The 27,933-nt window shown below is 53.3% G+C and overlaps 1 protein-coding gene across 1 annotated transcript; it reads right to left on the reverse strand.

Moving 5' to 3' along the window:
* On the reverse strand, window positions 1-27,856 carry CCN4 (cellular communication network factor 4). Its single transcript, XM_031439661.2, has 5 exons — window positions 27,550-27,856; window positions 14,201-14,480; window positions 7,073-7,336; window positions 3,997-4,190; window positions 1-2,212 (listed from the first exon to the last, which is right to left on the reverse strand). The coding sequence occupies exons 1-5, from the start codon at window positions 27,613-27,615 to the stop codon at window positions 1,913-1,915; spliced, it is 1,104 nt and encodes a 367-aa protein (XP_031295521.2). The 5' UTR covers window positions 27,616-27,856; the 3' UTR covers window positions 1-1,912.
* Between the last annotated feature and the right edge of the window lie 77 nt (window positions 27,857-27,933).

Raw genomic sequence — 27,933 nt, forward strand, 5'->3', positions numbered from 1 at the left:
AACACATACAATTTCCTTTATTCATCAGATACATATTAAGCACCACTGTATGCCTTGCACTGGGCATTCAGGAGGTCACAGTAAGGCGAGCACATTCTCAGTCCTTGTTCCCTGTCTAGAAATCCCTCCGCACACCACCCAGAGCTCCCTCATGGGTAACTGCAGCTTCACTGGGTCTGCAGCCCTGGATAAACAAAATCATCCTTTTAAATGTGTGATGAGAGCTGGTTCTGCTCGGAAGGAGGGGACGATGTGCTGGGGGTTCATGGATTTTTGTTTAATCCCATATTTTGTTTGGTGAGTAGGGACCTAAATAATCAGACACTCTCTTGTCTTGGGAAAGGAGCTAGAAAGACAGGAATAAGAGCCAACAACGACAGCGAGAAGTCGCTCAGCCCAGCATGTTTTCCTGCTCAGACACATTTGGAAGCTCTAAAAATAGGGGGGAAATATGGGTTACAGAGTCAGCCTGACTTGGACTAACTCCCCCACTGACCCGCTGGGTGTCTTTAGTCAAGCTCCCTTATCTTTCTGAGCTTCCATTTCACATTTGTAAGAACAGAAATAACAACAGACACTTTTCAACATGACCTCGAAGTTCCCATGAGCTAGGGTAATGGCGTATGTGAAGCGCTGAGAACAACATCTGATGTGCAGAAGGTATTAAATAAGAGAACTCCGGCCGTAAGTACCTATGCGTTACTAATAAAATAAATAACAGCCTCATTTCCATTAATAACAACTTTCTCTTCCTTTTAGCTTCAAACCCTTTTGGCTTTTCATCCCTGTTAAATAAAATTCTGTTTCAGAACAACTGGTAAACCTCTGTCTTCACACCAGAACTGGGTTGTTTGGGTCAGCAGACCCACAGTCTGTGAAATGGGTCACTGAGGCAGAAAGAGACCCACTTCTTGGTTTAATTCAACCTCACCTGGACCTGTCTCCATCATTGCAGGCAGGTCTGGCCTCTCCCAAGACTCCCCAAAAGCAGAGAAATGTCATAGGAGTCAGAGACATCATCCCAGGGGACTCCACCAACTCCCACGAGCCCCCAAGCAGGGAGAGGGGCCAGATGTGAGGAAGAGCCTGGCTAGTTGCCCAACGCCCTGTCCACGAGCGGCAGATCCAGCGCTGAGTTCAATCGCTCCTTCTGAAAACTGGCCTTGCTCTGACCCTGGAGTATTGACTGGGAGCTTTTCCCAGGAATAAGAATGAAGTTTCTCGAGTTGCCTTTCTGACTGGGATGAACCCAATTTACACCCTTCACAGTGTAAGGGTGAAGAGAAACTTAACTTCAACAATGCCCAGATTAATGAATACAATTTTCCACTAAAAAACAAAACCAAACAACCATTCACCTCACTTGGCATGTGCCTGGGGACCTTAGGATGCACAAATCTTTGGAATGAGAGACACTTTGGTGTGCTGCAGTCAGCACTGTCTGTTAGAGTGCTGCTTGGCAAATAATGGACCGTTCTGCTGTCCTAAACCCCATCTGTCCTTCTGAATGGACCCAAGGAGCCTAGTGGCCTGGCATCTAAAGAGGGAACGAGTGATACTGAATGTCTAGCTGATCCTGTTCCTTGGGACTTGGGCAAGATCCAGGAGGACTTGCAGAGACTTGGATGGGCCGGATCCAGCTTGGGTACTGTCCAGAACAGCTGGAGACAGCCACTTTCTTTGAAGGGTATGGAGAATGCTGCCGAGGAGAGGACCCACGGTCTGGGCCTCAGCAGCACCATAATATAATGGGTGCTTTGGGTGGCTGGAGACAGGAAAGGGGCCCACGGGTCTGGATCAGGGTAATTAGAAATGAGTGGGAGGTGGACAAAAGAAGGCTCAGTGAGGGCCTCAGAAGGCTGGCTGCTTTGCAAGCACTGGGCCAGGTCTCAAGCCCGTGTTTTGTCCCTGCCTAATTGGCAATTTCTGAGAAGTCAGGGTAGGAGTCCAAGTCGGCAAAAATATCGTTGGGATTCGTACAACTCAGGTTGCAGAAGCAAGCGTTGATCCACAAGGCCTGGCGGGAGAAGCCAGGCCCATCGGGGCATTGGAAGGAGATGTCGATGGTCTTGGACTTGTAGGGGATGCAGCACCTGCTGTCTGTGCAGACCCCACAGTACTTGGGCCGGTAGGAGCGTGCGCTGACACAGCCGGCGAGCGTAAAGTTCACGGGCGCTTCCGGCTGGTACACAGCCAAACACTTCTTCCCTTCCTGCAGGAAAAGGAGGCTTCAGTTGAGATCAACAACCACTTTCTTCCCTCCAAGCCCTCAAGCCTTCCCTTTTCACTCTCCACGCACTCCTGACTTGCAGATTCGCAGCATCTTCCAAGTAGGAAGAACTGCCCCCAGTACAGCAAGACCCCGCTGTATTATGCGGGAAGAAACCGAGGACCACAGAAAGGGACAGCCTTGCTGAGACGGTACCTCTCAACCTCCAATTTCCCTTCCTTCCTGCATCTCCTCTGCGGCAACACCCAGTCCCTCATCAGTTTCACCAACACAGACTGCCTTTGTGGCTCCTTCAGGCAACCCAGTGCCCCCGGCTAGTTAGTGGCAGAGCCAGCATGGCCTCCATGACTGGGGAAGTGCGTTTTACCCTACCCCCTCCTCCTCTGCCTCCCACAGCCTCTCACACACACCCTTCCTGTGCAACTGATTCAGCTGGACTGGCATTATTTAAAGAGAGCTCTGTCTCTCCCCTGGGCTGCAGGCCACTCAAGAGTGGGGCTCTTTCTGTGTCTCTCCAGTCTAATTTGTGCTTGGTATACAGTAGGCACTTACTAAACTCATTGGACTCTTGGTTGTTGGGGTCTACAACGTACCAGCTTCATGCCAGAAATGGAGGTAGAGCAGACCCAGGCTACAGTCTGGGGCCTGAGGTTTATACAATCTAAGAGCCATCTTAGGCACATAATTACGGAAATGAACTTGGATGGAAATCATGAGCCAACAGCAGGGAATTTGGATTAGCTTTACGGTAAATCCACCTCTACCTCGAATGCACTGTGCATTCACCCAGCTTAGGACTCTGCTCCTGTTTCTCCTGCTGCCGGTAACTCAGAGATGTCTGCTGAGTACCAACTGTGCTCCAAGCACCAAGACGACAAAGGCTAGTCTGGAAGGGTGAATAATCTGAGAGGAAGAAGCGAGACAAAGAGGAGAAAGACAAGGAGGAGGCAGAAGGGCCCAGCTGACTGCCATGGAGATGATTGTCCAGGAGAAAATGTGGGAAGCAGGCTGTCTTGTCCACAGGGCAACCATCTCCTCAGCATATCCAAGAAATCACTGGAGCTCCAAAAATGGAATCAGGGCTGAGTTTTTCTTTTTCTTTATTTTTTGAATGATACCAAGGCATATCACATATCACACCAGTCTAAGGCATAAGCGAGGAGGCCCTAAGTTAAGAAAATCAGATCCATTTCTAACTCTGAGAACTGGGTCTTAGTCTATTGTGTTCCGCTACATCCCTGATCCTTTATTTTAATTATCTTTGACTCTCAAAGCTAGAAGGGATATCTGAGTTCAATTCTAAGATTCTACCGATGAGGGGACTGGGGCTCAGAGATGCAAAGAGATTGGCCACAGGCACATGCAATCAGCAGCAAACAGGCATTTGACTCCAGCCCTCCTGAGCCCTGTTGCCCCGTACCCCCAGTGTGGTGGTCATGCCCGAGCCCGCGGGTGTGCGCTGGCCCGGGAGCAGAGGGGCAGTCAGGGAGGGTCCCTCAGAATCGTCTCAGGAGAGCATGTCTGAGGATCCCCGGGCTCTCTCCAGAGCGACCTTGATTCTAATAACATGGTTACCACTTCCACTGAATGAAATTCACAACCCAGCCAACCTGGTGACACGTGCTATCCCAAATAACTGCTCCAATGTGGGCTTGATCATTCCGACTTTACAAATGACCCCCACAAGGACGCTCAGGAGCCAGGCTCAAAGCCAGGCTTGTCTGTTACATCCAGGATGCCTGCCCCACCCTGGGAGGTGGACCCACCTTAATGTGTGGCTGGAGGTCCACATCACACGGCCGCAGGTTGCAAAGGCGGCTCTCCTGCTCAGGCCAGCACCGGGCGTTGACGTTGGAGATCCGAGTGGAGACCCCCAGGCCGCAGCTGGTGGAACAGGGGCTCCAGGGGCTGGTGTAGGATATGCAGTTCCTGTGCCAGGGCTCTACCTCACCTGCGGCCACTGCGGAGGAAGCCAGATTCCTGGTGAGCCTCCCGCCTCCACCAGCCCCCAGTCCCCACCATCACCGCCCTAAGGGCTGGGGCCCCTGAACCTCGGAGAGGAGAGAGGTGGGGTGCCCCTCCCCACAGGAGGGCAAGCTGCCCTCTAACTCAGGGGGTGGGTTCCCACCACCAAGAGTGGATTCCTAGTGAGAGGAGGACTTGTCTTGAGCTCCTGATGCTTTTCCGGAGAGAAGACCATCTGAAGAGACAGGTGGACCAGAGTTCAGTTCCTGCTCAACCACCTACAGACTGGGCGATCCTAGACAACTCACTCTGGGCCTCGCGCTCCTCATTGGAGCAGTAACATCTGCCTGGTGGGGCTGGTATGGCCGTAAAACGGTCCCGATATTGACTGAGTACACACCAGACATCTGCAAGGTGCTGGGAATAAAAGGTTAAAAAGACACCATCCCCGTCCCTGTGGAGATTATGTTTACCTGGGGAAGGTCACAGGGGAGAGTCTACGCAGTAGCACCTTGGTACTAGCATTTCATCTGGGTGATGTTGAGGGGTTCAGGGGACACCCAGGTTTCAGAGACAAATGGCATAGGTTCAATTCTGAGTGTGGTCACTTAGTAGCTGGATAGCTTCCAATAAGCTAGCTCCCACCTCCATGCCCCAGGTTGACAATCGCACCTCCCTCCCGCCTGTCCTTGGCGGTGGACAGAAAAGATCAGCGCACATATGTGACAGCACTCAAGCTGTCCCTGGCCCTCAGTAAGCCCTTGGTAAATGTGAGCTTGTGCAGTTGCTTGACTGTTGGCCAAATAAACACCAGCTCTTGGATGGTTCTGTTAATGAGTGTATCCCGGCATCCTGCTCTGTGTGGTAGGCGCTCAATTAGTAAGAAAATGGAAGTGGAGAATGGAGTGAGCTAGGCACAGAGGCAGGTAAAAAGTCAGTAAGACAAAGGTGAGATCCCACAGAAAGAGGGAACAAGACACAGGAGAAAGACCCAAAGAAGCCAGTCTCACTTTGACACACACATGCACAGAAGCCAGAGAGGTGCAGGCAGAGATGATGGGTGTGCAGGGGACGTGGATGAATGAGTGCAGGAAGGAAGGAGTGAGAGAAGAGGACCTCTGAGAGACAGGAGAAAGAAAAGAGAGGCCTCTGAGCACAGAAGAGAAGAGGGGCTGGGCTGGGATGAGCTGGGGCTGGGAACCAGCGGGAGGGAGGGAGGCAGGCCGTGGGGAGGGATTTGCTTCGGAGGATGAAGGAGCTTTGGTTTCTGGGTCACCCACTCGGCAGGGGCTCTGCTTGTGCTCGGTCAGAATGGGGTCACTGGGCCACACACAATGACACAATGGGCAGACAGCCACTGCCCCCCACCCCCACCGTGACCCTCCTGTGGCTCTGCTGAGTTTCCTGGTGGGACTGCTGTCTGGGCCTGCTGGGGACAGAGCTCCCCCCCACTACAGGGACAGGGGGCTGCTGCTCCATGGGGCTGCTCAGCCTAGTGGGGGTACCCCAAGCCCCACCCAGAGAGGCTGTGCATCCCTGTATGAGGGGTAGGTGGGGGGGCACCCTCCTTCCTGGTCCAGTCAGACCACAGAAGGCGGGCAGCCTGGGGGCAGGTCTCTGCCGTCCGGGCTGACCCTTGTACACCAAGGTTGAGAAACCCTGCTCTATGCAGTCTCCCTGAACAATTCCGTGCACTTGTAATTTGTACAAAGTCACCAGTACCCTCAGAACCCCCAAACTCCATTGCCATTTCTTTGCCCCATCATGTCACTTGTCTGATAGACACTTTCCTTCCAGAAGTGTCCTCATCTGCTGCCTTCCATGTCGTCAGACGCTCCTGGTCTTCCTCTTAACATCCCTGGCTCTGCTTCCTGTCCCCCTCTCGGCCTCCTCTTCTGTCCACCTTCACACGTCAGCCCCCCAAGACGTCCACTCCAGGCCCCTCTCTCTCACTCTACACGTTACACCTAGGCCGTCAGCAGCTCCAGGTGACTTCAGAGCTCTCTCTCTACCCCATTTTCCGCCTCCAATGCTGTCCCCAAGGATGCTTCTGGGTGATCCTACCCATGGGCAGGGCACCCCGCCCAGCCTCAGTCTCAACCCATCTTAAACAAGGGAGATCTCCTCCCAAACGTACTCCTTGGATCCTGTCCTAGGGAACCACCAGCCCTGGGAATCATCTGCTGCTCCTCTCTTTCCTCCACCCCACGCACTGCATTGACACCAAGACCTTCGGTCTTACTCAGGCAATGGCGCTTGCATCTGCTCCTTCCTTAAAGCCTCTGCTCCCACTGCCCCTGTTGAGGTCTCCTGAGCCCACCCCTCCATCCACGCATGCATGCATTCATTCATCCGTCTGTATGACCAACATTGATTTGGTCCCTGCTAAGTGTCTGGCATTGGGCAGGCTCCATAATCTGTGGATGAAACAAACAGGCCTGCCCCAGTCTTCCCTTTCTGGAGCTTTCTCTGGGCTGGCTTATCTGGTGAAGCCTCACCTGTACATCCATCCCTAGTGAGGGGGAAGCCGTGGACTCCCTCTCCTGCCCTTGCACTTGCTGCTCAAGCCTCTCCTCCGGGTACCCACACACCACCTCCACCCCTCCCCACCTAACCTCTTAAATAGGAAACTAGGCAATCGCAGGTGTCTACTTCCTCCCTCACCCAGCACTTCCTCATTTTCCGCAAGGAGCATCGCATGTGACAGACAGGACAGCCGGCAGCATTTTCATTTCACCCACGGAGAAATAAGGTCCCAGGGGAAATGCGACTTTCCCGAGGTCACACCGCTCCTGCGTGGTGGACGGGGGATGGGACTCAGGGGCTCGAGGCAGCACCCCGCCCGCCCCTCCCCGCAGCCCCACTCCCCGCACCCACCGAAGGCACCCGTGTGGCGCGGCGCCGTCTTGCGAGGCCTCCTGGCGTCGTGGTCGTCGCACAGCCACTGCTCGCAGCAGCGGCCCGGCACGCGCACCGGGCGCGGGCGGCGGCACCAGAGGCGCGGGGGGCGCGCCCGCAGGCACAGCGGCGTGCAGCCCACCGCGCCGTCCACGCACGTGCAGTTGTACTTGCAGCTGGGCTGGAAGGACTGGCCGTTGCCGTAGCGCACTCCGTCCAGGACGCAGCCCACGCCGACCACCTCTGCGGACACAGGCGCGGCTGCGTCAGGCCAGCGGGCTCGGGGGGGGGGGCCGGCAGGACCCAGCCCCCACCCCCCCACCCCCTTCCAGGGCTCCCCCGTCCGGGAGGGGCAGGGGCCGAGGGGCAGGGGCCGAGGGCAAAGGCAGAGCAGTGTGGAGCGGTGGCGCGGCGCGGAATTGGGTGGGACTTGAACAGACGGAGGGCCAGTTCCTGTACAGCTTCAGTCGCCACCCCTGGCATACCACCCGGTGCCGGACTGGAGGGCTGGCCTTGGAGTGAGAGGCAATCGCATGCCTGGGATAAGGGCCGTGAACGAAAGATGTTGATGGCTGTATCAGCGAACAAAGGATGCTACAGCCATGAAGCCACTGGCCACTACCGCTGCCCCTGATGTGTGCTGGGGGGAAGTCGGGATGGCTGCCAGGCCCTCAGCCACTTCAGCTGCCCCCAATAGTGCCCCGAGGGGACTCAGGATGGGAAAGAACAGGATAGTGGCCCTAAATAGCCAAAGTGCATATCAAAGGCATGTTTTCAGGGAGCCCAGACCTTTGCACTTCCCCACACATAGAAAAGTACTTAATTCATTAACTTGAGATGTCTGTGTTCTTTAATTCCCAGTTATATTTTGATGTTCCAAATACCCAGTCTTTACTGCAAAATCTCCTCTACATCCTGGCGCCTCCCTTACCTCTTCGGAGCAGCCCCTCAGAGTGATGTGCGGGGCTGCCTCCTGGACTTGAAGTGCTCAGAAAGTCCTCTGAATGAAACATAATTCTTAACTTTTAGGCTGTACTTTTTTTTTTTTTTCAGTCAACAGGACTCATATGGCGAGCCCCTTGTCCTGTCCCCAGTAAGTGGCACAAAGCCAAGTCCTGGTAATTGTCTGCTTTTAGATCATGGTTCTGAGAAGGGCCAGATATGATGTAAAACCAACGGCAACACTTTGGAACAAAGACTTCATTCATCCAGTGCAGATCTACGAGTGTTCTGGGGGGGGGGGTTAGCTGTGACTGGCTTGGCCTCATAGGGCTTACATTGGCCTCATAGGGCTTACGTTGTAGTGGGGGTGACAGAAGACAGACAAAAGATCTTCCTTCTAGAAGATCAACATACTTGTTGATGGGGGCAAGTGCTAGGGAGCAAAGTAAAGCTGGAGGGAGTTGGGGGTGGGGAGGTGGAGGGGTCGCAGATTTAAATCGGTGGGCAGGCAAGGCCTTGCTGAGGTGATGATGCTTCGGCAAAGATGGGAAAGAGGTGAGGAGGTAGGCTACCCAGGTGTTGGGGGAGGAGCCTTCCAGGCAGGGAGGGGGCTGCAGGTGTAAAGGTCTGAGGTGGGAGCACCCCAGGATGTGGGGGAGGGCAGGGGAGAGAGCGAGAAGGCAGGAGGCAGGAGATGCGGTGAGAGACAGCTTCCCTGCAGCTTAGAGGAAAATGCAGAGTTCTTGGTGCCTAGAATTGAAGCTGACATGTAGGTGCTCAGTAACTGTTGAATCAAGGATACGCATTATGCTTCACGAAATCACTCATGGTGCTGAGCTGAGACTAGATTGACTGAATAAGGACACAGCAGTAATCCAAGTAAGAGATGGTGGTGCTTGGACCAGAGAGGGACAGAGAGTCTTGAAGAGAAAGGGCTCGCTGACAGATGGGATGCCAGGATGAGAGGGGAGGAGTCAAGAGTGACTCCTAGTTCCCGGTCCTGAGCCCTGGCAGGAGAGTGATGCTCTGTCCTCAGAGGAGCAGGGTTGGGGTGGGGTGGGGTGACTCAAGTTCTTCACTAGACATGAGGTGCCTGGTTGACATCAGAGTGGCCGGGTGGAGCTGGTTCTGCAAGTTCCAGGAGAGATGTGGGGCTGCTGGGCCCCGGTCAGCATCCCCACCCTTGATGCAAGGTCCCACCCTAGGAGAAGTGGAAGTGAAGGCAGAGAGCCCAGGGCAGCAAGGGCATGCCCCCAAGGAGGGCTAGTCTGGCATCTGCAATCTGCCAGTAGTTCCAGCTCTTTTCCTGGTGTCACCTGAAGGTGGCTTATTAATAATAATAATAACCCCTATATCCAACAGGAGTGAAGATTCTCGGTTGCCTGACCTGCTTTGTGTTAGGCTTCCTTGCACTGCTGACTTGATCCCATAAGGAAAATCTACCGTGTCATCACCTCCATTTTTATGTGTGGCAAAACCAAGTCTCAGCGAGGTTAAGTCATGTGCCCAAGGCAGCAGAGCGAGACTCAGTGGAGCAGCAGGGGCAGGATCACAGCCTGTGGGAATGTCCGAGCGACTGCTGGGTTTCCTGGGAGGTGACTGTGCCGGAGGAATTGCAGGAAGGAAAGGCACTAACAATCACTGCCCATCTGATCTCGGGCCAGGCACCGTCTGATCCATTCTCTCACACAGTGCTCCTGGTGGCTCCACCAGGAGAGCGTTGTTGTCTTCCTTTGGCAGGCCAGGAGGGACAGTGATTCATCAGCTTAAGGTCACCCAGCTGGTGAAGGATGGAGCTGTGCCCCAAGCCCAGGGGCTCTGACTCCACTGTCCATTTCCTTCCACCAGGCACCAGTAAAGGAGTGGAAATAGGAAAACAGAGCAAAACAAAGCAGAGGAAGCATGGGGTGAATCACCAGTCCCCGCCTTCTGCGTCACCCCTGATGGCACTCTCTGGATCTCCAGGGAGTGTGTGCTTGCCTGTGCCAGGGTGTGTTGGCGGCAGGGTGGTGCGGGAGAAGGGAGTGTGCTAAATAAAGCCCACGTCTCTGCCCTGTGTGGGTGGACGTTGGATGCAGAAGGCAGTGCTGGGTGCCCGGGAGTGCTTAGCACAGTGGTTCTCATCGCCAGCTGCAGGACGGCAGCCCCCGGGGGAGCTCTTGAAAATTCTGATGCCCACGCCATGCCCCAGTATATGGAAGCGGACCTGGGCTTTGGGGTTGTTTTTTATTTGCCTTGGTAGCTCCCCAAGTGAATCTAGTTCGCAGCCAGGATGGGAACCACTGCATCTAGAGTTGCTCCTGCTCTCCTGGGAGCTTTGGGGGTGGGGCAAGGGAGGGACGCTATGCATCGGTGGACTCTGGGGCCCCTCCCTTATTCACTTTCTAACTAGTTGAAAGACCAGCTCCAGGCTAGAAGGTGAAGCCGGCCACGTTCCCTTCACCATCTCCTATCTAATCTCAGACTTGCGAGTCCAGGCACGGCCTGGAGAGCTTTCCTCTTACTGAAGGACTTCCAGGAGCTCAGGTCGCCTTGCTGTGCTGCCTGGACTTTCCCTCCTCTCACCAACCCCCAGTGGACTGTCCGCTGCCTGGGAGCAGGGACGTGGGCCATGTCTTGTACCCGCATTGTTGGACTATCACTAACCTGCATTCACCATGCGAATGAACTGATGGGTGGATGGATGGGTGGATGGATGTCAGGTGGGCTGAGCCCTACTCTGTACTGGGTTTCTACCATGTGTCTAGTGTGCGGCTTCCCAGCCACCCAAAGAGGCAGGCATTATTTGCTGCATTTTCCTTGATGAGGAAGCTGACACTTAGGTTAAGCAGCTTTCCTAAAACCAAAGTACTAGTTAATTATGGCACTGAGGTTTGAACTTAGGTTGTCTAGCTCCAAACACCATGGGTGAGTTTTCTGTTCCCTCACTCTTCAGCCTGGGGAGTCCGAGCTTGGAACCCAACTTGCCCCCTGACTCTGAGGGTGACCACGAACGGGGCTAAAGTGACTTCAATGAAGAAAAGTTGAGGCACATGAGACAACAACCAAAAGCAGGCAATCACATTTCGGGCTCTAACGAAATCCTTGGTTTATCCTCAACCGCCAGGTGAGCTCCTTAAGTGACATGTCCAAGGTCACGTAGCCAGCAAGTGGCAGGGCCAGGATTCAAAGCCCCAGTCTGTCTGCCTGTAAGTTTCATGATCCTTCCAGCAAACCACACCACCCTCCAGCCTGACCCAGCTGCACTGAGTGCAGAGTCGTGTTTGTACAGCCGAAATAGCCGAACAGTCTAATTCAGAGGTCACTCTCTACCCACAGATGTATTTATTTTGGCCCATGGAATGTTCTAAAAATTTTTTTTGAATGTGTTGCCAATGTTGCCAAATCATACACAAGTCTGGATTCCTGGATTCTCTTGAAAATGGAGCGAACTGGACCAGACCGAGCTCACTTTTCTGCCACAGTGGCTGGAGCCCAGTAGGGTTGACCTCCGATAGCCAAAGCTTGCATTCAGTAGTTTCCCATGGTCCCCACCATCTTTTCTTTGAGTTACTGGTGCAATTGCTCATTTTCACTACCTTGTCCTGGCCTAGTTACATACACACCTCTAAGGACAGATTTACCCTGTCCTGGGGAGCGTCTATTGGTTGTTGGCCATTTGCTGAAAGATTATTTATGTAGAGGAATTTTTATTCCTCTTTCTCCTCTGGCCCTGAAGCACCTTCTTCTCTATAGACTTCAGATCCTGGATTCCCCTCTTTCTTGCATTAAGGTCCCACGAATTCAGACACAATGGCAGCATTTCTGGGAAGATGTTCAGTAGAACACTAGTGAATTTGTGTGTGTGTGTGTGTGTGTACCTACACATGTATGCATGCTGTGTGTGTATCTGACTCTGTGTGTGTGTATGTGTGTATGGTGGAGGGGGCTGATTGGGTAAAAATCTGCCTGGACAAGAGCTCACTGTGCAAATAAGTTTGGAAAGAAAAGCCTTTCTACGATGGCTCCCCTTTGGAATTTGACAAAACCTCTGAAAAGTTCTGTAACACTTGTGTAACTTTATTTATTCCAATGTCTGCAAACCTGTATGACCAGAGGACCCTTGGCAAGTGTAAGACTTATTAAAATCCCTCGAAGACCATAGTTTTCTTTCCAAAGGCCAGGAAAGGAAATACACGAGACCCACGACGCGGAGGAGCTGGGAGGCTGTGGTGAGTGGAGGTGGGGGTGGGGTGGGTTGGGATTGTCCAGGCCCCTGGAGGTAAAGGCAGGCAGGAGAGGTAGCTCCAGGGGCTGCACGGTCTCTGGGCCTGTGAGAGAATGTTTACAAAGGCATGGCGCCAGGCATATGGTGAGATATAAATGCAGCTTTAGAGGTTACTAAAATTACAGTGAATTACCTTTTTAATGACCTCGAAGAACAGCTGTAAAAGGGGAAAGAGATGATGAGACAGTCTCATAGAACTGGAGGGGATTCTAGTGCAGGAAGGCTCAGCCTGGTTTCCTTTCCTGGATAAGGGAGAGTCAATGGGTGATGTATCTATTAGCAATCAGCTCAAACCTGGGCATGAGAATCACTGAAGGAGCTTGTTAAAGATGTAGAGTCTCATCCCCACTTCCAGAGAATTTGAATCAGTAAGTCTGGGGTAGGGCTCAGGAAACACATTTTTAATCAACGCATCAGATGTGTCTTTGTGGATGGTGTTGCAAGTTCTCTTTGAACACACTGTTTTGTGAGGCTACTGATGAGTCTGAGTAAAAGAGGGGAAAAATGGAAAGATGGGAGAATCAATGACGGTTACTTGGAAAACTAAAGACAGATGACTTGGTATCAAAATTGAAGGATGAACTAATGTCAAAAGAGCAGAAAGGGCTCATAGGTAAACCATGATTGTCTGACTTGGAATTATGGGCATAACCCTCATCAACAACCCATTTCAGGAAATATAATGGGTTAGCTGGCTTTGAGAGACTCTGCTGTGTGGGAATATGTAATGGATTGTATTAGAGTCATAGTTATGGGGAAAACCTGATTCAGCATTGAAGGAAGAAAGGAGTTCTTGGGTTTATGAGGCTTTGTGTAACTTTTCAGAAGTTAGGCTTCTGCGTCATGATGCCTAGTTACCTCTCTTCATCATGCCAGATCATGTATCTTGAACAAATGCTTGGATGATTCAAGCTAAGTGAATACCAGTCCTGACTCAGGAGACCAGAAAGTCCCAGAAAGGAGGTCTCTGGGAACAAAAAAGGACATGATAGAGCCCTTGAAGGGCAAACAACAACAACAACAACAACAACAACAACAACAACAACAACAGCCTCTCCCCCTACATGAGGCTGTTATAAAGATCGAGAGTAAAGAAAAACAAAGGCAACTAGAAACCCCAGGAAAAACAAAAGGCTTCATCATAAAGGAAATTCAAACAAATATACTGTCTCATGCTGTGGCGAAAAACATTTACAAAGTCGTAATACTGTAAACAGTGGTTAGGTAGTGTTTTATAACCAAAAATTGACAATGGTATTGGAAGATGGAGTTAAGTTATCAGCTATCATATAGGACTATTAATAGATTATCCACAGTTAAGCCAGTCAAGATATAGCAGAAGACATACATATATTGAATAGTCGCAACTACCAGAAGGAAGGACTAAAAAGTTAAAAGTGACCGTAGTAACTGGAGGAAGAGGGGTGGGTGGTAGGAAGGGATGGTTGCAGGCTGCTGGTTTTTCTTCTGTCGAGGCTACTATATGTTTTAAAACCATATTATTTTAATTTAAAATATTACTGAAATATCTGGAATTCTGCAGGGTCCTAGTGCCCCCTGGGAGGTCATGGGCATCCCGCAAAATGTCCTACCACTAAGAGGACAAAATCAGGCTTTGGTCTTTCCTGATGACTCCGTCTTCCCTGGAGTCAGCCATGGATGTGTCTCCAGGATGGAGAAGAGAAAGAAAGCCAGGTTCTGGACACATGAGAAATGCAGCATCCGTCCTTGCTCAGGAAGGGCCCAGCCTCTGGCCTCTAATCATGGACAGGGGTGGGGGTGGGGGGTACCGCCCACAAAACTGGAGCCTGGCCAGAGAAAGGGCTATGGGCGGGGGCCCCGAGCCAGACCTGGGGGTGCTGGGGGCTGGCCAGAAGGTGGAGGGGGGTCTCACTTACGTGCACACACTCCTACTGCGTACCTCGGGCGGTCCCCACTGTAGTCGCAGTAAAGGCCACGGTGGGGGTCACAGATGGCAGCCTCCGTGCAGTTGTCCCCCAGCTGCTGAGCGCACATCTTACAGCATTCACAGCCATCTGTGATGAGGCTGACCCCCAGCGGGCAGCGGGGCGGGGACGGCGGGCACTCACACGGCCACTTGCAGAACTGGGGGCGTGAAGATGTGTCCTCCAGTGGTGCCGGAGTGGAGGCCATGGCCGTGGGGGCTGGAGAGAGGGCCTGTGGGGGAATTGCAGATATAAACGGGGCTGCCCCGCGGGGGTTTCAAAGCCCAAAGGCCTGCAGCCATCTTTCCAGCTTCATGCTGTTCAAAAGGTTTACATCAAATTATATTTTTCTACTGTGCTTTTGGTAGCCAGACATTTCCTTTCTCCTCAATGAAACAAACAGGACGGAGGAGCCTGGAGTTCAGAGAAGCTAAGTCAGTTGCCAGAATCCCCCTGCTGGTGGGTGGTGAGCGCAGATTCTCCCCCAGATCTCTGAGCCCCGTGTGTTTCCTTCCCTTCTGACCACCCTGCAAACTGGGAGGGTGGTGAGTGTCCTCGTTTTACAGGGGGCGCTGGGGCTTGTAGTCGCTGCCTTCTGCTGGGTCACACTGTGGGGTGTGGCCAGTGCCCCATCGCTCTTCTCTAAAGGTCTGCCCTCTCTGCCCCATGAAGGGCCCTTTAAGAGCGCGCAGAGCCAGCTGGCTCACATTTAACGCCAGGTTTCGGCCAGCTGACCTATTATCCTAATATTATTTTACCCTCTGAGCACCAGGAAAGGGCTGCAGTGGGTGGCGGCAGGTGGCAGGTGTGTAGCCTCACGGCTCCTGAGCCCCATGGGGAGGGGAGTGATGCTCCTTTGCCAGAGCGAGCCTTGTAGAGGGGGTCTTTTCATTTTGCGCTCAGGGTGATGGATGACCGCTCCACTCCCCCTACCTGTGCTCCCTGCCAGAACCCATTCCCATCCCCCAGCCAATATGTTCATCTTCATCTGGCAAATATGATGGACGGGATGACAGGCCAGCGTGAAAAACAGAACAGGAAGCTGCTCTGGGGAGTAGGCCAGTGTGAGATGCTTCAAGCTGCCTGTACCTCAGGGATGCAGTCACCTGCCCACCCCCTTCAGCATCCTCCCTGAACCGCCATCCCGGCCCCTCACTCTTTACAATGGATGAAACTGAGGCCCAGGGAGGAAGGGCGGTGCCTGAGGACAGAGACTGTGGGCTGAAGGCAGCTTCTGGCCATTTTCTGACTCCCAGGCCAGTGGTCCCCACTAAGGAGCCTCCTGTCCCCGGGCTTCTCAACCATTGCTCCTGATTTCGGAGGTTAGTGGAGGTGGGGCCAGGGCTTGTGGGGGGACCCCACATGTTGCCCCCTCCATCTTGAAGCAGAAGAGCCCTGCTCTGTGGATTTATAGATCTGCATTTCATTCCTTGAACAGCAGAGGCTGAGATATTCAGGTAGATTCTTCCTTCCTTTTATTGAGGAGGAAACCGAGACTCGAAGAGGCAGAGGGACATGTCCAGGGTGACACAGCCCACGTCAGGGCCTGGCCACGAACGACTCTCCGAGTTTTCATTTCTGCACCCTTTACCTCTGCCTCTCTGGGATCTTTCAGTCACTCGACAAACATTTGCTGAGTGAGCTCACAATCTCTCTCAAGTTATAGGCATTTGAAGATGAAGTTAAAATTTTACTGTGCTTATGGGACCACAGCTTATAGGAGGGATAGTCATGAGAGGTGATATGTTTCAGTGCGAGGCTGCGTGCAGAGTGCTGGGCTTCCCAGCCAGCCCCGGGGGCTGTCTGAACACCAGGACGGGAATCTCTCTGCCGAGGTGAGTGAATGCGCCCTTGGCTATGAGGATCGGAGGCCAGGAGAGATGGTCCAGGTCAAAGTGCTGGATTAGTTGGACTCCTGGTTCTGGGCTTGGCCCATAACAAGTATAGTAAATATTGATGTGACAAATAAAAGGCCTCTGAAAGCTCATTACACAAATTTTGATTTGAGGCTTTTGTTACCTCTAGGCTTGGTTTCAGGCAGATTTGCTGGCAGCGAACAAATTATTCTGGAGGGTGGCAAGTGCTAGTCTATGTTCACCTGGGAAGCATTTGGTTTGCGGGCCCTTATTTGCTTTTCCTCGAAAAACACAACAGGACACGACAAAACCCCAAACCTCCAAATCAATGAAACCAATGACACACATACACACACACTCTTCTTTCTGGCCCCATGGAGAGAGCCTTTTCCTTGTCATCTGTGACAGTGGAGGCCCAGAGCTTTAGGAGTCCTCCAGACCATCTCTGACAGTCCCTAGACCGCCAGGACCTACTGTTGGCAGAGGACATAAAAAAAAGCCCTCTCCTCCAGGAAGCCTTCCATGCCTTTCCCAGGTTGTGTTACAGGTGCTGCCTCCCCTATTAAAATGTGAGCTTTACTTCTCTCTGTGGACCTGGAATGAGGCCTGTGGTGCAGCTGGGATGGGCTGTAATCTGGCAGGTTCCCATCTCCTAATGGATACTATCCACTCTGCTGTCTCCATACCAAGTTAAAGCTCCCCAGAGGGAAGCCTCCTTTCCAAGTACATACCAGAGCCCCAAGGCATGCAGCTCCTCAAGGGAAGCTCAGAGAAGGCCCCCTTGGACAAGGAAAGTAGGTGATGACACCCCCGGGGCCCTGGAAGGGTGGGCTCTGGTTCGGCTGAGCCAAGCCCTTGCCATTGGCGCCATCTAGTGGTGGAAAACTTCCCAGACCTTCATCCCGGGAGAAGGTCCTTGTAGGGCGGGAAGACCTTCAGATCACAGGGTTAAGGACCCCTGGGATTGGTGCATGACCCTTGGAGTTCCGGCTGCCTTGTCAAACATCCACAACCCGGGAAAGTGACTGCACACCCACACGTGACATCAGCCACCTTGAATGCCCAAGATGGCATGACCTGTCCACCTGCCCTTGGCCTTGGTATGGGGGCCATTGCAAACCCACTGCCATGGGGTGCCTACATCGTTTTTCTCACAGTAGAAGCTATGAGTGAAAAAAGAAAACCATAAAGCGAGCAGAAAGCGGGGGGAAGGACAGAGAGAGTCAAGGACAGCCTTGGGCGCTTCCAAATTGCCATTGTTCACATAAAAGTCTCTTTTTATGATGTGCTTCTTCAAGTAGACTCCCTGCAGACACCACTGTGTTTACGGGGGAAGACGGGAAGGTGGAGGTGGTACCCTGATGATTCCCGGGCCGGGCATCCAGAGCCCGCTCAGGCTCCTGCCCGGTTTTGTCTGCTCACCTCTCAGCTCTCGTCTCATGGAGGCCCAGCACTGCTCCTGGCAGACCCCAGGCAATGCTCAGTGAACAGAAAGGATGTCGTGAGAGCACAGCATGCCTGGGTTTGGGTGGCCGCACCCAGATGCTCCACCAGGGGGCAGGGTTGAGACAGAAATGGTCTGAGCCGGTCCAGCCGGGCCTTGGGGGTTTTAGGAAAGGGCTCCCCTGCCTGGAAACAGGTTCTGTTCGGGCCTTTACTGAAAAGAGAGGCCCGGCGGACCCGGGCCTGGGCCCAGAGCTGGGGATGCCCTGTAGCCCACCCTGCCCCATGCTTCGTTCTCACATTTCTGGTGTAACTCACAGGTAGCCACAGTGCGACTTGGTGGACACTACCTGAGGCGTGTACCCCTGGGGATCTGTTCCTGGGACCCTGGTGGGAATACCCTGCCCGTGGGGCCGCCGTCTGGGGACGCTCTTAGCTTCAAACCCCTGAGGTCGCCTGGCCTGAGTGCTCGGAGGCCCCAGCCCTGCCCGGAGCCTGCCACGCTTGGATCTCCGGCGGGATCTCCAGGGAACTGAAGGCCTGGCAGCTGACTCAGCGCTGGCCGGGCTGCGCATCATGGGATGTGGAAGGTTTGTGGAGATTTTCTGCTAATTGGTTTTATAAACATGCAGTCTTGTGAGCTTCTGGCTGGGGAAGTCGACTTTCTATGGAGGGTAGACGGGGCAGGAAGCCAGGTTTCTTTCCAGATGATGAGCCCTCATGCATTGATTCATTCATCAAACATACACGAAGTGTCTTACAAAGTTCCCAGTGCAAAGCCTCGGGGGCGCCCAGCCTCCTGAGGAGACAGGGCTATAAGAAGGTGACTGTGTTATAAAGCAAGGACCAGACACCAGCCCACAGGCACGTCGAGCTCACAGCACTTGTGTAAGGGCCAAGAGTGCGTGCTACACTTTTAAAAGGTTGTAAAACAACCAAAAACAAACAAACAAACAGAAGAATATTCCACAGAGAGCTTGTAGGCCACAAAGCTGAGAATATTTACTACCCGATCTTTTATAGAAGCCATCCACTAACTTCCGTTACAGAGTGACCACGCTATTGAGAAGCGCTGACGTGGAGCTCAGAGCAAGTGGCAGGCATTTGTATATAATCAGCACTGTATATAATCACATTTAAAATGTGTTCATTCTGTGTTAGAGGTGTGTTCAAATACTCACAAATTTGGGAGGATAATATAATGAACCTCACTTATTCCTGCTTCAATAATTATCAACTCCTGTCAATCTTGTTTCCTCTTCTGTTCCCACCAACCCACGTAATTTTTCATTCTTGAGGATTTCAGAGCAATCTCAGACATCATGTGATCTTACCTGAAATTCTTCACAGAGTGTCTCTAAAGTATGGAGAAGTTTTTTTTTTTTTTTTTTTTTTTTTTTTAAAGAAGCAACCCCATTCTCACATCCATAAAATCAGTTACAATTTTGTCATTTTCTCTACAGGGCACGCTCAGTCCCTATTCAGACTTGACTGGTTATCTCAAAGCTTTAAAAAAAAAAAAGCGATGGTTTCTTTGAATCAAGATCAAAAGTGAGGTCTCCGTGTCCTGCACTTTGCCTTTCATGACTCTTTGATGAGTTTATACCCTAAGTCATCTAATTTTTGTAATAAGCCTAAGAGGCAGGCTGCTTTTACAGTCATCTTCCCCAGTTTACAGGTGAGTAAACTGAGTCATGGAAAGGTCCAATCAATTGCCCAAGGCCACTCGCAAGTGGCACAGTTGGGATTTGAACCCAGTATCAGTCTCCTAAGGCATCACACCCAAGGGCCCCACTGCAGGGTGTCTCAGCAGAGTCTAGGAGGGGGCTATGAGAGCCAGGTGAGAAGGGAAGGGGCGGGGGTGTAGCAGGAGGGAGTGCTTCCTGGAGGAGGAACCATTTGCTCTGCATCTTAAAGGATAAGTGAGAATTGACCAGCAGGGCAGAGAAAGCATCCAAGCTGAGAAGCAGCATGAGCAGGGGTGTGACCAGTGGCCACTGTTGTTGGGGCTTAGGGTCCAAGAACATGGAGATGGCAGTCAGAGGCGACGGCCAAAGGACCCGAGGGCCATGTCTGGGATGTGTGCGCCCATTGAGAGAAGATGGGGGTCTTTCCTGGGTCAGCCAAACTGTGTGCCAGAGGGGAGCAAAACCCCTGCATGGGCAGCACTGATGGTCTCCATTTGACAGATGGGGAAACTGAGGCCCATCGAGGTTAAGAGACCAGCAAGGAAAGTACACACTCAGCACTGACTCTGGATCTCACACTCCTCTGATGACCTCTAAGGGACCCTGTTCTTGTCTAATTTCTGGTTCATTCGATTCACCAAAAGGATCTGAGACCCTTCACATCCCAAGACTTTCTATGGGATGACCAAGGAGGGGACCAGCCCTGGAGTAACAGCCAGACAGACATTGGTGGAAGAAACTGTCCTCCGTGGAGCTCAGGCCTACTTTGCATATGAGGGAGAGGTGAACAGCTGTCCAGTACGACCCAGAGGACCATCTTTAGCTCTTACGGCTGGACCTGGAGTGAGAGGCCCTGGGCTCGAGCCCCTATGCCGAGACTGTGGCCCCTCGATGGGGCTGGCTGGGGCGAGGCCATCCCTCTGGCGCCTTCCAGCTCTGACTGAGCCGGGCCTCAGATAAGGTCTCTCCTCCTTCCACTGCCCCGAGTCTGACCCACCTCCCTTCCCTGCTCCTGGACGGGGCCTGGACTCCGGCGGGGAGGACAGATGTGAGCACGGAAGTCCGAGAGAAGGTGAAGGAGGGCAGCCCCAGTGGGTGAGGCTGGAAACAGGCTTGGGCCAGTCTCGGAGGAGGCAGTAAAGAGATGCTTATGGAGCGCCCGTGCGCTGCAGGCTCTGTGCTCAACCTGACCCGTCCTCCAGCACAACTACATTCAGAGGTAGATGCCCTCACATCACAGACCAGCAAACTGATGCTCAGAAAGGTTAAGAAACAGGCTCAATATGATCTCCTTTCTAAATTCAAACTCTGTGGTTTATGCCACATCATTCTGATGACAGAGTTCATTGGACTTGAACCTGTAGGCCAGACGAACGTCGTGGAGGTACAGGAGGGAGGGTTCTGCCGAAGGAGGGCCCTGCTCCCACTGGCGGCCGGGAGGAGTGGGCAGCTGGAGGCACTGTCTGGGGAGCTAAGGGCGGATGATGGCCCCAGGTTGCTGACAGGGCAGATGGAGGCATTGTCCACTGAGATGGGGAGGTGGGCAGGGACGGAGCTCTCCAGTGGTACCTGTTATCTACAAGGATGCTTCCCAAACTTGCAAGACCTCGAGAATCAACTGCGGTGGAAAGTATGAAAACCCTGGGGTCCTGGACCCCTGGCCAGCCCGCTCAGTAGGCCTGGGGGAGCCGGCATTGCTCTTTACAGCCACACCCGGGGATCTAAGGACCAAGCCTGGCTGGGAACCACTAGGACGGTGGGATCCTTAGAGATGAAGCTGGTGGCTGCTTTCCAGTTTTACCAGAGCAGGGGTGCACTCTGAGGGCTGAAAGAGGAGATGCGGGCCAAGAGGAGAAGACGTTTGCACATCTTGAAGGGAGGAAGTGTATTTAGAGGGACATCCCAGAACATGGGACACCTCTTTACAGGCGCAAAGGCCAACAATACCCTTCACAGAGCGTCATTAGCAGGAGTTCCCCTACGGGAATTAGGGCACCTGCGCCCTGCTGCTGGCCCACCTGTGTGTGAGTGCCGGCCACTAGGTCTTACAGGGGCTCCAGCTGGAAGTGAGTCTGGGGTCAAGTCCAACCTCCTTACTTTCAAGATTAGCAGATGAGCACCAGGAGGGCGAGTAGCTTGTCTAAAGTCTCCGTGATGAGTCTCCCCGGGCCTCTAGCTGTCTGAGCAAGACGTCCCTCTGCCCCAAGGGGAGGGTACCAGTCCCTGCTTGCTCAGAATATTCCTCTACCCTTAGACCACCTCCTTCCTCCTCCCCGCCCAGCCCTGGGCAGGGTCCTGGCGCAGGCCCACCCCTTCTCTCCACTCCAAGACTCAACTCAGGATTCTGGGAGGGGCAGGGGAGGGCCCCTCCCCCTCCCCCTCCCTTCCTCTCCGTTGGTCCTGGGCTCTCATTTCCTCTCCTTCCCTCCCCACACACCCACCAAGGCTGAGCAGAGCCACGGTCCACGCCTCAAGCCTGGACTTGCCTCCAGATTAGGGGAGTGGGGTGAGCAGGCAGACTTTACCGCCTCCCCTGGAATGTTCATTACTCACATCTAAGAGGCCCAGTTCCTTCTCTGATTCTCTCTCTCTTCCCCCCTCCACCCTGCCCTTGTTATGGAAGGAGCTGATTATGTCAAGGCTGGAGGAGAGACCAGAGTCTCTCTAATTCAGTGGTTCGGGAAATCAAGTGCCCATAAGAATCTCAAAGTGTCAGTCACAGTATAGGTGCCTGGGGATGGGGTGGGGGGAAGCCTCCCCAGAAATTCCAGCTCAGGGCCCCAGAGTTGGCATTTCACTTCTGCAGCCCTCTAAGCTTCCCTCTCAAATTTTTCAACACAGTCCCCTGTGCTAGTGTGAAAATCTGTCTCTAACATGTGAGCCATCCTCGATGGTAGGAACAGAGCTGAATGTTTTGTTACTCACATCTCTAGAAATAGGAAGGGGCTGGATACATGGGAGGGGTGTTAACATCTATGAAACAAGGAAGTGGATAGGCTGTGAAAACCACTGTCATTGACAAGGGACCCTGACTTGGGGCTGTAAGACACAAGTCTCACCTACAAACATCATCACCACCATCACCATCATCACCACCACCATCACCACCACCATCACCACCAGCATCACGACCATCATCATCACCAGCAACACCACCACCAGCATCACCACCACCAGCATCACCACCAGCATCACCACCACCATCATCATCACCAGCAACACCACCACCAGCATCACCACCACCATCACCACCACCATCATCATCACCAGCATCACCACCAGCATCACCATAACCATTATCATCACCAGCATCACCACCATCATCATCACCACCAGCATCACCACCACCATCATCATCACCACCATCACCACCAGCATCACAACCATCATCATCACCACCAGCATCACCACCAGCATCACCACCACCATCATCATCACCAGCAACACCACCACCAACATCACCACCACCAGCATCACCACCAGCATCACCACCACCATCATCACCAGCATCACTACCAGCATCACCACAACCAGCATCATAACCACCATCAGCATCGTCATCATCACCATCATCAGTATTTCTTTCTCCTACATGATAATCCAGACGTGTTTACTGACTCCCTGCAAGTGTACCAGGAAGCTGGCCAGGATATGGAAACCTCGAGATCTTCAGAAGAACAACCTCAGCTCTGAGCCCAGCACAACCCACCAATTACTCTGTCCCTCCTCTTGCCCATCTGGTACTGAACATGGGGTCCTTGTAAACCCTGCTTGCTCAGTTGTTTGGAGCTGGCACTTGTCTGCAGCCACTGCTTTGACTCCAGCTGGCATGCCCCCAGCCCCGCTATCAGAACCATGGGGACCAGTCCCCATTTCCCTTTGGGTGAGCTGGGGCTTCGTGTGCCTCACCTCCCTTTCATGTTTTAACCCTCCTGAGAGGATTAGTACCCAAGAAGCAAATACTAGTATTATGCCTCTTTACTATGAAGAACCTGGCTTGGAAAGGCTGGGTTCCTTGTCCAAGGGTGCACAGCTGAGAAGTGGAGAAGCTAGGATCAGAGCCCTCAGTATGTTCCCCTCCCCACCTGTTACAGCCTTTCTCTGTACCCTTGTGTCTTTCCAGGCCAGCACTGTCTAGTAAAACATAATGGGAGCTCTAGATGGAAGTTTACCTTTTCTAGCAGCCACACTAAAAGAGTAAAGGTGAAATTTATTCTAATAATCTATTATGTTTAACAATATATTAAGGGTATTATTTCAACACTGAGTCAAGAAAAAAAATAATAATGAGAACTTTACATTCTTGTATTCACATTAAACCTTTGAAATCCAGTGTGTATTTTACTCTTACAGCTCAGCTGGGAGCAGCTGCATTTCAGGTGCTCAGGAGCCTCGCGTAGCGAGTGGCTACGAATTGGACGATGCTGGTCTAGACTCTAATGATGCCGCCTGCCTTGTAGGTGTGTGGTTTTCAAGTGAGTCAGTATATGCACATGCTCGGGACACTGTCCAGAACACAGCGAGCACTGGATCAGTGTTAGCCTTCATCGTCGTCCACGCTCCTGGGAGAGAGGGCGCTCCGTAGGAGGTGCTGGATGAATGACCAGCGCGCCGAAGCCCCGCCCCAGACATCCGCAGTGCTTTGCGGTTCTCTGGTGAGCCTCCCTACCTTGCTCTGCTTCCCAGGCTGCGGCTGGCATCCCCCCCAGCTCCTCCCGGGATCCCACCCTGGACCATTGCTCGCTCGCCTCCCTGCTCCCATGTGGAACCCACCATGTGTGTGGCAGCCCCTCCCAGCCACTCAGAGAGATGGCAAAAGTTCCTGGGAGGAATTCCAGGGTTTCTGTTTGGATAAAGACAGCCACCTGGCATTCAGCGCCTTTGCTGGCAAGGGGCAAGGGGCCTTTTCTAAAACCACAGGAGGTGAATCTGCTGATGTCTGGAGGTACTGCCCTGTCCGTGGTCAGGATCTGGTTTCCCAAGGAGCACCGCTCCCGTGCCCATTCCAGAGGGCAAGCCCTCACTGAGGGCCGGGCCCAGGTGGGAAGTGCCCGTCCAAGTCGAGCTCTCGCCAGCGTCCTAGACAAGTGTGGCAGGAGAGGTCCGGAACTGGGCACAGAATCTCCAAGTTGCTGGAAGAGGCTCTGAGCAGGGAGCTGGTGGTGTGGGGCCTGGGGTGAGGGGGAGGTGCTAGCTCAGATCCCCACTATGGACAGGAGGTGTGAAACAGCCATGTCGTTTATGGTCCTGCCGTCTTTTAAAAGGGATGTGCCTCGTACCCGGGGTCACGTTATTCTGCAGTTGGTCCGAGGAGCTGAGAATGAGTTTGCGTTTCACACCCAGCACGGGCATCACCTCCTGCTCACACACACCAGGGGGATTTACATGTTCAGACGAGCCACGATCACTCACATACCCTTATACACCTGTGCACACCCAGACTCATTGCTGCGGGAGAAGGGATGCGGGTCCCAGCCGTATACCGACTACCAGGCACCTAGTGTGTGCCTCGGCATTTATCAGCACAGCGATGTTTACCAGTCCCGCGCTTCTGAGAGGCTTCCCTCAAGCAGTCCTGTGCTCACTCCTCAGCAGCAGGGAGCCTAGTGGGGCTGAGGTCATCAGCCCCGATGAACAAGAGGGGACACGGAGGTCTGAGCGGTTAGGGGACTTGCTGAAGCTGGCCCAGCCAGTGGCAGAGCCTGCACCCTGCCTCCTTCTCCTGGATGGCATCACACCTGTTGCCTCTCATCCCAACACGTGAGTGGCTGTCACCTGCCTCACCAGCCTGGAAGCTCTGCAGGGGCACAGACCCTGTACAAGCATGTGGATCAGAGAGCCAGGAGGCTGCATTGTTGAGAGCGGGACCTAGGTTCAAATGTCACCTCCGCTGATTACTAGCTGTGTGACCTCAGGCACATTACTTAATTTCTCTGAGCTTCAGTTTTTGCATCTACAAAGGAGGATAATTACATCTGTTTAATAGGATTGCTGAGGATTTAGGAGATGCTTAAGAACTGTTAATAAATGTCCTTTGGATAAACTGAGGAGGTTATGTGTGTAAATATACAGCCTTTGGCACAGTGCTTGGCAGTGCCCACCAAATGCTTTTTTCTTCACATGTGGCGGGCACTCAGTGCAGGTAAAAGGAAGAAAAGAGCGATGAGGATGGGGGACCAGGTCCTGTCTGTAGCACGCCTCTATCTTGTGTCACAGCCCTGGAGGTGCTCGGCTACGCCTTTGGGCTCCTGGATTTCTCTCTTCCTGGGTTGGCGTCCTCCTTCAGTTACAGGACCTTTTGATAATGTTTTACTATCTGATAAGGCAAGTCCTCTCCACAGCTAGACTTCCTCGAAGCCCTCTTGACGAATCTTAGACACTTTTCCTTCCATATGAACATCTATAATCATTTTTCCCAGTAAATTCCCGGTGGGACCCTGCACAGACTCACGCTCTGTTTATGTGTAAGTTTGGGGCGGATGGCCACGTATGGAATTTGGCTCTAAAGCAACGTGCGGGTTGCCGTTTGTCCCCCAGTTCTCACTGGGGGCATTATGGCTCTGTCCGGGGAGCTCCTGAATTGGAGAACAGTGTTGGGGAGTAGTGTGGGTCTCCAGAGAAGATCCCCAGGCAGGGGCCACACAGAAGAGAGGTACCTCGTCTCCTCCCAGAAGCCTTCCTTCCATCCAGCTGCCTGGGTCCGTCTGGGCTCCCAGCTCCTGTGCTGCGTGTCCCCTTAGCTGAGCCTGGGGGCCTGTAACCCCTCTTCCCTGGAGCCTCTGAGGTGGTAAGTGGGGTTCCTGTGCACTTGGACCCCTCACATACTTATCTCCTCCTCTTCCTCTCTGACCTCGCTACCCGACCCCTCTGACTGCTTCTCCACCCACCCCCTGTCCTCCCAGACATAGCAACCCTGAAATAAAGGCTGATTTGGCACCTCCTGGTTGCTCCAGTCTGTAGGAAAACTCTGGAAGAAAGCGGGATTCGGCAGAATAAGATTTGCACCCTCCCACTTATTAACTCTGAGACCCTGAGCAAGCCCCTTACTTGCCTTGTCTCCATTTCTTTCATTTGTAAAGTGGAATATCCTTTTTTTGTGGGAGGGAGTAGGATGGTTCTGCACCAACTGTGGGCAGGAGTCGTGCCAGATACGGAGGATTTAACAGCGAGTCACACAGACACACTCCCTGCCCTCATTATACAGACTACCGCACTTGGTGGAATGTCTCTCACCCTGCTCCTACGTACGAGCATCTGGCCTGTGGTCAGCCATCAGCTCTCAGCCTCAGATCTGGGTGAGTCAGAACCAGCATCTTTGAGCTCACAGGCAAGTAGCTTATCCCTTGAGCCTCAGTTTCCTCATCCATCAATGGGACACATGGATCCCAGAGAACGCTGTCAGTGTGAGTGGGTAGCAAACTCCCCCTTGCCATCCTCCCTCTGTCTCGCCGCCTCACTACTGGCAGCAGTCCCCGGCCCAGGCTGTGGGATCTTGGATCCAGAAGCTCTTCCCAGCTGCCCACCTCCTGCCCGCCCTGTGCCCGCTCCACACGGGGAGCCAACAGGCTGGCTCTGGGCTGCCACGTGTCTCACTCCCTGGCTTCTTGGAGGTGCTGACCTCCCTCCCTTCCCCTCGGTGCGCCCTGGGATGGAGGTCAGAGAGACAGAACACACAGGGCGCCCCGAGACAGCGGGCTTCTTATGCAGGACCTGAATGTGCACGCTTCCTAAACTGCAGAGGGCTGTGTAAGGCCAAGGCGGCAGCAGCTGGGGTTAGAGACTCGCCACAAGTATTGTTTGCTCAAGTGACTGCTTTTGTTGAAAGGTGGCATTTTTCCTTCCAAGTTTTCTTGGAGTTTTCCGTCTCCCCTCCCTGTCGCACCTCCAACACTTCGCAACTTGTTTTCCAAGCTCAAGAACTCTAGAAGTCTCCTAACAACAGTCTTCCTCACTTTATGCTGCTCAGAGAAGGTGAGCAGCTAGCCCAAGGCCACACAGCCTGTCTGGGCAGACCTAGGCCCAGAGTCAAAGCCTGCTGACTCCCAGTTCCTCCGGGCACCCCTTTCTGCCAAGTTCCCAGTGCGACGAAAGGACGTGGGAGTCCTGTTTGTTTAGTTTCCCCAGGTGCTGGCCCTGCCTCCTAACCCAGTCAGGATCAGCTGTCCCCAGCAGCCCTACTCCTCATCCTGGGCCTCGCCCTTGCCCCTCAGTGGGCACCTCCCTGCCCTGCAGCGTGCCAGCCCTTCTCATGCTACCCACCCAGGCAGCAGGACCAGGTGGGACCCCTCTCTGCTCCCCTCCGGGCAGGACTCACCGTGGCCAGGGCGCTGCCCACTGCTGCTGTCACTGCTGCCAGCGTCCAGGGCAGGAGCCACCTCATGCCTGGAAGTCAGTGGCAAAGGCATCTACGGAGCAGCCCAGAGGATCCAGCCACCTCTCGGGGGAGCGGGGCCGAGACTGACCCGGCCCATCAGGAGCGCCAGATACGCCTCTCCCCGCGGCTCTTGGGGGGTTTTATTAAAGCAAGATCTGACGTCAGGGTTAAGGACAAACCCTGCATTTTCCTCTGAAAAAAAACTTTTCCTGCCTCTCTCTCTCTTTTTTTTCTTTCTTCCCTCTGTCCCCACCTCCAGCCCAAGCTTGGCCGGCCTCCCCGGCTCTGACAGCTCTTAAAGGGAAAGCTACAGGGCTGTGATTT

Source organism: Camelus dromedarius, chromosome 20 (assembly GCF_036321535.1).
Source record: "Camelus dromedarius isolate mCamDro1 chromosome 20, mCamDro1.pat, whole genome shotgun sequence".
In the NCBI taxonomy this organism is placed as follows: domain Eukaryota; kingdom Metazoa; phylum Chordata; class Mammalia; order Artiodactyla; family Camelidae; genus Camelus; species Camelus dromedarius.

Coding starts and splice junctions, on each gene's coding strand:
- CCN4 (XM_031439661.2), bottom strand. CDS start 27,615: ATGAGGTGGCTCCTGCCCTGGACGCTGGCAGCAGTGACAGCAGCAGTG. Junction 7,337..14,200: donor CGCAGTAGGAGTGTGTGCAC/GTAAGTGAGACC, acceptor CTGTGTCCGCAG/AGGTGGTCGGCGTGGGCTGC. Junction 4,191..7,072: donor GCGCCACACGGGTGCCTTCG/GTGGGTGCGGGG, acceptor CTTCCTCCGCAG/TGGCCGCAGGTGAGGTAGAG.